The sequence below is a fragment of the Chinchilla lanigera genome, unplaced genomic scaffold (assembly GCF_000276665.1).
Source record: "Chinchilla lanigera isolate Chin_1 unplaced genomic scaffold, ChiLan1.0 scaffold00112, whole genome shotgun sequence".
In the NCBI taxonomy this organism is placed as follows: domain Eukaryota; kingdom Metazoa; phylum Chordata; class Mammalia; order Rodentia; family Chinchillidae; genus Chinchilla; species Chinchilla lanigera.
The window spans coordinates 4,788,769-4,799,483 of record NW_004955513.1 but is presented as its reverse complement, the minus strand read 5'-3'; the positions used below and the strand labels follow the sequence as shown (position 1 = coordinate 4,799,483).

At 47.7% G+C, this 10,715-nt stretch overlaps 1 protein-coding gene across 2 annotated transcripts in view; it reads right to left on the bottom strand.

Annotated features, from left to right (window-relative positions):
* Glt6d1 (glycosyltransferase 6 domain containing 1) overlaps positions 1–7,381 on the bottom strand; it is a 20,200-nt gene extending 12,819 nt beyond the window's left edge. Inside the window, exons 1-2 of one of the 2 annotated variants that reach the window (XM_013506564.1) lie at positions 6,700–7,381; positions 5,822–5,898 (exon numbers count right to left, since the gene is read on the bottom strand). In XM_013506564.1, the coding sequence (XP_013362018.1) occupies positions 5,822–5,898; positions 6,700–6,705 (83 nt within the window). In that variant the 5' untranslated portion in view covers positions 6,706–7,381. The remainder of the gene's footprint in view (positions 1–5,821; positions 5,899–6,699) is intronic. The other variant, XM_013506565.1, reaches the window with a different exon arrangement.
* Between the last annotated feature and the right edge of the window lie 3,334 nt (positions 7,382–10,715).

Sequence of the window (10,715 nt, the reverse complement as noted above, 5' to 3'; positions counted from 1 at the left end):
TTACTTGCTGTTTGTATTTCTTAATTTGAGAAGTGTGTATTTCTCTCAGATGTCCATTTTTGTAGTGGGTCTTTAAATTTGGTTTAAAGACTGATTTTAAACCAAAGGCTGATTTTTTTTTTTTTTTTTTTTTTAGTTCTTTATATGTTCTTGATAATAATCCTTTGCCTGAGGAACATCTGGTAAACATTTTTTCCCACATTATGGGTTGTCTCTTTGCTCTGTTGGTGGTTTATCTTGCTGTGCAAAAGCTTTTTAATAAGATGAGATCCCAGTTGTTGATTCTTTGTGATAGTTCCTGTGTGACTAGGGTTTTATTCATAAAGTCTTTGCCTACACCAACAAGAATTTTACCTATTGTATCATCCAACAGATTTAATGTTTCTGTCTTAATATTTAGATACTTGATCCATTTCGAATTTAGTTTAGTGCATGGTTCACCCTTGCGCAGGGGCCATGCTAATCTTCTCTGTATTGTTCCAGTTTTAGTATTTGTGCTGCCAAAGTGAGCACTCACGATGGCTTTATAGAATAATTTCAAGCCAGGGATTGTGATGCCTCTTGCCTTACCTTTGCTGCCCAGAACTGCCTGATTCTGTATCTCTTCTGGTTCCACATAAATTTTAGGATTATTTTCTCTAATTCTGTGGGAAATGCTGTTGGAATTTTGATTGGAATTGCATTAAATCTGTATAGCAGTTTTGGAAGTATGGCCATTTTCACTACATTGGTTCTTCCTACCCAGGAGCAAGGGATATCTTTACATTTTCTGATATCTGCTTCAGTCTCCTTTTTCAGGGTACTATAGTTTTCAACAAAGAGGTCTTTTACATCCTTCATTAGATTGATTCCTAGGTATTTCATTTTTTTGGATGCTATTACAAAAGGTGTTGTTTCCCTAATTTCTCTCTCAGTGAGTTTGTTATTCATGTATAGGAAGACCACTGATTTTTGAGCGTTGACTTTGTAACCAGCTACACTACTGAATTTGCTTATTGTAACTGTGAATATTTTTTTGTTTGTTTGTTTTTCTCCGGTACTGGGAACTGAACTCACGACCTTGCGCTTGCCAGGCAGGCGCTTTGCCGCTGAGCTAAATCCCCAGCCCCCTGAATTTGCTTATTAAATCTAGCAATTTTTTTGGTGGAATTTTCTATGTAGAGCATCATTCATCTGCAATAATGATAGTTTAACATGTTCCTTTCCTAGTGTTATTCCTTTTATTTCTTTCCCTTGGCTAATTGTTGTGGCTAAAGTTTCCAGGACTATGTTGAATAAGAGTGGAGACAGTGGACATCATTGTCTTGTTCCTGATTTTAGATTGAAAGCTTTCAGTTTTCATCCATTTAGTAGGATGTTGGCTGTTGGTTTGCTATGGATAGCTTTCTTTAGATTGAGATAAAGACAATCTATTCCAATTTTCTGTAGGGTTTTTATCATGAATGGTGCTAGACTTTGTCAAAACCTTTCTCTGCATCTATTGAGATGATCATATGATTTTTGTCCTTGGCTCTGTTAATATGGTGTATTACATTTATTGATTTATGTATGTTGAACCATCTCTGCATTCCTGATATGAATCCTACTTGTTCATGGTGTATAACCATGGTGATTTGCTGCATTCTGTTTCACAGTATCTTACTGAGGATTTTTGCATCTATGTTTATTAGGGAGATTGGCCTCGTAGTTCTCTTTCTGGCTTTGGTATTAGGATAACGCTTGCTTCCAGGAATGAATTTGGGAGTATTGCTTCCCTTTTAATTTCATTAAAGAGTCTGAGAATTATTGGTGTCAAGTCTTCTCTAAATTTCCTGTAGAATTCAGCAGTGGCTCTGTCAGGGCCTGGACTTTTCTTTGTTGGTAGGTTTTTAAATTACATTTTCAATTTCATTGATTGATTGTTTTATTTAGGATTTCTATACCTTCTTGACGCAGCTTTGGCAACTTGTATGTGTCTAGGAATCTGTCCATTTATTCTGCATTTTCCATCTTATTAGAATGCAAGTTTTTGAAGTAGGTGTAGATGATCTTCTGGATTTCTGCAGGGTCCATTGTGACTTCACCCTTTTCATTCCTAATTCCATGGATTTGAGTCTTTTCTTTCTTTTTTTGATAAGATTGGCAAGGAGTTTGTTGATTTTATTTAACCTTTCAAAGAATCAACTCTTTGATTCATTGATTATTTGTATTTTTTAGTCTACAATGCATTAATTTCTTCTCAGATCTTTATAATTTCTTTCCTCCTATGAGCTTTTGGCTTAGTCTGCTCTTCTTTTTCTAAAAATTTGAGGACAAAAACTGAAAGCTTTCAATCTAAAATCAGGATCAAGACAATGATATCCACTGTCTCCACTCTTATTCAACATAGTCCTGGAAACTTTAGCCACAAAAAACATTATGTTTCTCCATCAGTTTTAAAGATAGTTTTGTGGGGTACATCAATCTGAGTTGAAGGTTGTTTTCCTTTAGATCTTGAAATACTCCCTTCTAAGGACTCCTTGACTTGAGAGTTTGTGCTGAGAAATCAGCTGTTATTCTGATGGGTTTTCCTTTATAGGTGATGTGTTTCTTTTCTCTAACAGCTTTTAATATTCTATTCTTGTGCTGAATTTCTGGAATCTTGATTATGATATTCCTGGCTGTAGATTTTCCTTTTGGCCATGGCCAGTTGGAGTTCTATATGCCTCATTTACTGTATGTCAAATTCTTTTTCTCTACCAGGGAAGTTTTCTGCCATGACATCTATGAACAGTTTTTTTTTTTTTAAATGTCATTTGAACTATCACCTGCTTTTTTCATTGTCTCAAATCAATTATTTTTCTTTGCATCATCCAGCAGCTGCTGTATTTTTTTTTTCTTTTTTTCTTTTTTGTCTTTTCTTCCGGTACCAGGAATTGAACTCATGACCTTGCGCTTGCCAGGCAGGTGCTTTGCCACTGAGCTAAATCCCCAGCCCCTCTGCTGTATTGATTTCTCATGGTCTCTCACTATTTTTAAGAAATCTTTCCTTTCGTGTTTGCTAGCTGCAAGCCTGTCTTCTATATCTGAGATCCTGTCCTCATATTGGTTTAATGTACTGTGAATACTTTTAGTGGAATTTTTATTCTCCTGGATATCTGCTTAAATCTGCCTTGGATTCCATTTCTTTCCTATGCTGAGCATTCATGGCTTCCATAATTTTCTTAAGCTCCTCTGTTTTCTTGTCTGTATCTGCCCTAGAATCACCACGGTTTTCATTATGGATGCCATCTCTTCAATTATCTGAGAAATTATTTCTGATTTGATTTTTTCTAGAGCCTCATTCAATTGCTTTGTTGTTACCACTTCAGAGATGCCAGGTGGATGGTTTCAGATTGTCCCACCTCACTGCCCCCTGGGTTTGCCTTTGGTGATGCTTGACATTGCATCTTGTTTAAGTGGCTCCTTATTTTCTTTTCTTTCTTTTTTTTAGTTTAATTCCTGGGGTGATGTTTGTGAATTGCCTATAGTGTGTTGCTTTTTTGCGAGTATTTAGAACCCTTGGGAAGTGACTACTTCTTTTAGTTATCTCCCAGGTATAGCTGGTTTTTGGTTTTTGAGGCTCCTGTAAAATCCTACCTCTTCAATTTGTTGGGGCCTGTTTGCCCCAAACAATGGTCTTTGGCACTGTGCCACAGTATTTTCTGTGACCCTTAGTCAGTCTCAGTCTTGGACTATCAGGAAGAACAGCTGTCTAGAATAATTATGTCCCTTTTGGCTACAGTGGTACCAAAAACAATAACATAAAACACAGTCTAGGAAATGACAGACTAAAATAACCATTAATTTGCCACCTTTAACCATATTAATTAGATTTGTGGTTATATAATAAAATATAAAAAGCCCAGAAAATTGTATGCAGTATGCAAGTCCTTACTATGTCAATTTTTCCCTCAGGAGTTAAAATTTAAAATGGGTTAGGGAGAAAATACAGAAGTGGAAGAGGAAGAGATTAGAAGGCTGGAGGACAAAGGGGAATCATGCTATCTTCGGGAAACTGGTGCAGAAGACTGGAGGGAGAGAAGGAAGAGATACAAAGGAGAACTAAATGGTGCTACACCACCAAGAGGCTAGATACCATGTTCAGAGGCATATAAATACAAGTTCCAACAATGAAGGAGAAAGAAAAAACAAACAAAAACAAAACAAAAAACAAATAGAAAACAAAACAACAAAAAACAAAAGCAAAACTACAACAACAACAACAACAAAAAAGAAACAAGAGAGAGAGAGGGAGAAAAAAACTCCTCTTGCAGGTTTGTCTCTGCTGTCACTGGTAAACAACATATGAAGACAGCGTCCTGATACGTGTTGATTTATCTTAAAGAGCCAGTGAGCCTGCACCGTCTGGCAGCTCGCAGCCATCAGCACACCTTCCTTGGGCCTATCCGTCCCGGTTCCTGGCCAATCACGCTCTTGCGCTGGATGGCTGAGCCTTGACACTCACTGTTAGTGCAGTCCTTCGTGCCCGCTGCTCCCCTCCACCACCGTGTCTCTCCTGGAGGCCTCTGGAGTCGCCAGCACTCACAGTGTGTTGGAAGGTTTGGACCGTTCCTCTCGAGCAGTGTTTCCATCTCAGGGAGTAGGTGCTGTTAGCTACCTCCGCCTCCTCCTCCATCGAAGTTTCTCCTTCACTCTCTCTCTGGGCTTCAATTCATGCCTCCGTTCCTGGCTCTCAGGGGACTCACTTCCCTCCTTTTTTTTTGAGACAGGGTCTCACTATGCGGTTCAGGCTGGTCTTGAGCTCACTTTGTAGCCCAGGCTGGTCTCAAACTCAACAATCCCCCTGCCTCAGCCTCCCAAGTGCTGGGATTACAGGCATGTGCCACCACGCCTGACTACTTCCCTTCTTCATGTCCTCCGCGTTGCTATATTCCAGCACCTGGACGGCAACTCTCGGAGAGGTTCTTTCTTTCTTTGTGGCTTCCCACTCTACCATCTCTCCCTTCTCTCAGGGTTGTTCCTTTATCATCTCATCTTTGGGGTGCAAATCCTTTATCATATATACGTGTTTTGCAGAGGTTCAATCTCTGAAGACAGTATGCCTCAAAACAACTGTTTTTCCACCACACATTGTAGTGTACACACACCTGTGATCATGGCACTATGGAGGCTGAGGCAGGAGGATCATCGTGAGCTTAAGGCCAACCTGAATTGCATAGTACACGGTGAGACCCTGTCTCGAAAAAAACAAAAGAAAGAAAAAAGAACTGCCTTTCCAGTGATCTTCAGAGACATGGCATTGCTCCTGCCAAGGGTGTGATGTGGAAGAGCCGGGTCTGAGCTTCTCGGGGCTCAGGGGCGCACGGTGCATCCAGTGCTGAGAGGTTTCCCTTGCAGGTCGTCTGAGTCCCGCTTCCGTCCGACACAGAGTGGAAGCCTTCAGATGGTTGGCAATTCATCAAAACAGCACATCCGTCTCCCACCTGCCTGTGTCTTATGACCTTCACTGTGTCACCTACGATGTCCCTGCCATGCGGTCTACACTTGTCCTTTTCTTTTGGTGCTGGGAGCTGAACTCAGGACTTTGTGCTTGCCGGGCAAGTGCTGTATAATAATGCTGAGTTAGATCCCTGGCCTCCCTACTTGTCTTTTGTCTAGAATGCAAAGCCCAGAGAACTCGGTGAGGTTTGTCGCTGCCTCCCACCACCTGCAATGGGACCTGGCACCCAGACGGTGCTCAGGAATCGCTGGAAATGTGCTGCAGCGCCCACCCACTCAGCAGCGCTGCTCCCCGGAGGAGGCCCAGCAGCGTGGCGCCCTCGCCCGTCACCACTGCCATCAGTCCATCGTTTCTACTTACCGGAAGTAATGCTTAGCCATCAGCAGCATCAAAATGAGTGAGAGCAGGAACAGCACTTTTTTAGGTTTCATTCTCTCCTAGGGCAAAATGGGAGGAAAAGGCATGGCTTGAGCCACTCTTGGGCACTGCACGGAGAGGATGACAATCAGAACGCGACCGGCAGCCCGAAGGATGTGGTGGAGGGGCCTGACACGAGCCAAGCCGAGTTGTCTGAAGGTGCCGAGGGGAAGCTGAGGTGTCTGTGCCCATGGTGACCTCTGCGGCCTCTGCAAGGGGTTGGTGTCTGACCTTGGGCCCTGAGCTCACACGGGACTCGCGTCTGTGTGCCCGTGACCCCAGCTGACACATCCCCACAGAAGCGTCTCTGAGATGTCACTGCTGAATGCTCCCTGAGCCAGGGTGGTGGTGTGGGCCCCGAGCTCGCTGGCTGTGGAGGTGGAGGACCCTGGGTCCAGCCCTCCACTACTCCTGCCTGGCACTGTGCTGACTTGGGGGCCGTCTGAGTCTACTCCGTGCAGTAAGGCTGACTGCAGAGAGCCAATCACCTGCTTCTTTTGACCCCAGGGCCGAGGAGCATGGTGGACACTGGACATGGCCAATGCAGCTCACATCTCACTCTCCACAGCCCGCCCTGGAGAGGCCATGGCAGGGCAGGTCCTCTGTGCAGTTTGGAACTGACCACCTTTTCCATTCTGGGGCAGCAAGTGGCTGGGCTTACAGGCCCCTCTGGGCGGCCTCTCCAGTGTGGCCTCCTCTGTGGCAAGGTCCCCCATCCAATGCTTGTCCTGCACCTCCTCAGGTCAAGCGCCAGGGATGGTTCCCACCTGTCAGTGCAGCACAGACACCCAGACTTCGCACCCCCTCCTGCCTCCCCTCACCTCCATCAGGGAGACCTCAGCCCACCAGGATGAGCATTATCCAAGGACAACTGCAGAGGACCCTAGTGCTGCTCTGGAGGTGCAGAGTCTCAGCTGTGGTGATGTCCCCAGGCTCCTTTGATGATGCGGGCGTTGCTGTGGCAACCACCAGGAGGTTCTGGTCACGTGTGCCAGACCTGGCCTTTGGTCCCCCTGGAAGCACCGAAGCTGGCAACCCATCTTAAAGTGTTCCTGGGCTTTCTGATTCCTTTGTTGCGCCTGCTTGCTTTCTAACGACCAATTCTGATTTGTAAAGGAGAGATATTTGGAGTAACGCGCACGGAAGTGCTGATGTGTGTGATGGGCAAGAGTAGCAAATTCAGAAAAGAATTTATTTGTGTCATACAATATTTTATAAATAGAGAAAGATAAGCTATTTTATACTAAACTAAAAATGTAAGTGTATTTTTAAAAAACCCTGAATGGTTCTAGTATAATCATGTTGCCATAGCTGTTGTGCTAAATGCTGTGTTTTTTTGCTCTATATTTAAAATTTTCCCTGTAAAACTTTGTAACTGTTATCTGATAACATTCTACACAAACACGACCTCTAACAGACAACTGAGGAAGTATGTTAAGGTCATAAACCATTACCCAGGGTGCACATGAAACATGACACCAGTTCCTGACACTAACGCCAACTTACGAATGGAAGAGGTCGCTGCTCCTGGTCACACTTCTCTTTCTCTCTCTCTCTCTCTTTTTTTTTTTTTTTGTCTTTTTTGAGACAGGATTTCACTCTGCAGTTCAGGCTGGCCTTGAACTCACAAAGTAGCCCAGGCTGGCCTTGAGCTCATGGCAATCCTCTTGTCTCTGCCTCCTGAGGGCTGGGATTACAAGCATGTGCCACGGTGCCCAGCTGGTGCTTCTTCTTTCCAAGTACCCAATATTTGAAAAAGATTCTAATAGCTGGGATTAAAGCCTGCTGCTTCTACTTCAAGACTGGTGCAGCTGAGCTGGGTGTTCAGCCACCAGGGCTTACAGGTCAGAGAGAAAAATGGTGACTGGGTAAGAGGACGACCAAGATTTTGGCCCTGGTCCCCCAAGGTCAACAAGGACCCAGGGTAGAAGGAGACCCTCTAAAGGCTCCATGACTCAGGGGAGTCACTCAGCCTCCTGAGCAGGGAGATTGTCAGACCCCAGAGCACGGCAGTGTGCACTGTGCTCACACCAGGGTCACAGAAGAGGAGCACACGTGTCTTCATGCCTCCACGGGAGGCCACATGTCAAGCTGACACAACTGGGGAAGACTATGGAGGAGCCGAAAGGTTCTGCATATGGCTCAGCAGTTACCACTGAGGAACCTTGACTGACCTCGACAAAGGGAGGGGGGGAGAGAGACAGAGACACAGAGAGAGACAGAGACAGAGACAGAGACAGGCTTCACTTTGACTTGGTCTTAGACACCCAGCAGGCAAATATAACCAAAAATATATACACTATCTGAGAGAAACCGTATGGTATCTAAGCTTGTGTGTCTGGTTTATTTCACTGAACATTGTGATGTTGAGCTGCACCCATTTTCCTACAAAGGACCCAGGTTTGTCCTTGTGGGAGAGCAGTACGTCACCGTGTGCGAAGACCACATGATCTTTATCCGTTCACCTGCTGATGGACACGGGGGCCACTTCTAAGATTCAGCTACTGTGAGTTGTGCTGCTAAAAACAGGGGTGTGCATATTATAAACAAAGAGCAAAGTGAAAGATGAGAAGCGGGAAACAGATGCTTCTCGCAGGGGAAGGGATCGAGGGAGGGAGGGAGGGCTGAGAGCAGGGATGAAGAGGTGCCGTGTGCGTGTGCCGCCTCCGCACAGGACTGTGAGCTTTATGGACGCACATATGGACTATGCGGGACACTGACGCAGACAGAGTAACAGTAGTGTGGAATTAAAGCCAGGCACCTGCACATTGACCCTGTGTGTGTCTGCGGGCTGGGCTGTTGCTCCAGCTCACACACCTGTGCGGGGCCTTGCGGCCCTGAAGCCTCAGCCTGCGGCCTGCCACAGTCTCAGGCTCTGCTGTTCTCCAGGGCTCTGTGTCTGCTCCCCTCCTGCAAGGGCACCTCAGCTCAGCCTACATTCCAGGGCCTCCTCTTTGTTCACCTTCGTGACAGCGTCTCCCCGGAAGGTCACCTACCAGGGGCCGAGCTCAGAGCACCACACAGCCCCAGCACCCACAGCTCTGTCCCAGCTGATCATGTCTCAGGTGGTGCCATCGGACGCCCTTCGGCACCTGAGCACCAGGAGGCCATCCCTCACCCCAGCCAGGCTCGTCTGCCAGTGGCACCGGACTCTGTTATACAATTGGACAGAACTCCTGGGCTCAAACCTGAGAACACTTTGGTGACAGGGAGAACTGTTCCCCTGCCTGGGCAGGGTGACCCGCTGCCAGCAGGTGTCAGCACCACGCACAGCCCTGTGCGTGTCAGCCCTGGCTCAGGGTGTCCCCACCTCCGCCTTAGGCCTGAAACAGAGGGCACCTGTGTCCAGCGGGGCCAGAAGCGCTGGCCACATCAGGCAGGGCTGACAGAGGCTCTGGGAGCCCCCAGTCATCCGCTCCCCTCACGCGACCCCACCTGTCCTCTGACACTGCCTTGACCCCTGCTGAGGCCCTCAGGCCTGCCTGGACCTGCCTGGCTGGACAGCACTCCAAGACCAGAGAAGGAGGCCCTGCACCGGGGAGGGGATAGACACTTGTGTGGGTTCCTCCTAAGTAGGGGTGCTATCCCTTTGGAATTGCAGCTTCTTAAAGCTTTCTTAAAAACACTGAGCTGGGTGTGGTGTTACATGCCTGTAATCGAAGCACTCAGGAGGCCGAGGCAGGAGGATTGCCTCAAGTACGAGGTCAACCTGGGCTCTGAAGGGAGACCCTGTCTCAAAAACGAACGAAAAGAACCCCCAAATATTAACAAGTTGTCAAGAAAAGTATGACTTGGTGGAGAGGAAAACTGATGTCCCTGGAAATGCCAGCACCTCTTTCCTTGGGGATGGGAAGGCTCCCCAGGACCCCGTGTCTGGGAGACAGGGCATCCCTCCAACATAGGGAGCAGAGGGGGCTTGTCAGGGAGGAAGCAGGTCCACAGGGCACCTGGAGCTTGGGAAGCCACACTGGGCATTTCCACCTGGCATCTTCAGTGCGTAGAGCAGGTGGAGCCCAGAGGGGTGGGAAAACTGGCGGAAATCTGCTACAGGGGCTCCTGGACCACCGGAAGCCCAGGCAGAGAGGTGCAGACCTCCTGGGGGGCAGGGTGCGAGCACAGGAAGAAAGACGCCCTGCACCACCTCCAGCCACCGTGGGCAGAATACGGGGGCCAGCGTGCTGACACTGCAACGCACCCTGCTACACCACAACTCCAGGACACTGGAGTTGGCGCCACCTCCCGAGCCCTCCTGCCAGGAAGGACGCAGGAGACAACCTCACGTCTGAGCCAGGGCTGTGTTCCTGAGGCTTTGCGCCCCAGACTCAGGACATTTGCCCTTCGCGGTCCCAGATGTCTCACTGTCTGTCTGTCTTTTTTGGCCACTTCGAGGGCTCCCCTGGACCTGGGCCTTCCCAGTTCTGGAGCTTCCTCCCAAGTCACTGTTACGTCCAGTGTGGCCCCTCTGCCCTGGCCTGACTTGAAGCCGGTGGGTTTAAAGTCCCTGGGAGCTTAAAGGTCCTGGACAGGAGACCCTGAGGCAGGCAGGAAACAGACAAGGGACTGAGGACCACCAGCAAGAGACGGAGTGAGGGCCTGAAACTCTGCATGGCCAGCACCCTCCCTCTGTCCCTTTCTGACACCAAGTCCAGTAGAGCCCATAGCTGCTCCTAGCCAGGCTGGGTGTGGTCGAGGGCAGCACTGCAGGGGCCCTTGGCTGAGATCCCGGCGGGCACAGGATGTGTGTGGATGGGCCGGAGACGCCGCCACCCCCGGGCTGCAAGGAGAGCGCAGAGCTGGTATAAAAGGTGGGTGGCTGGCCGAGTGCCCTCCGGAGACC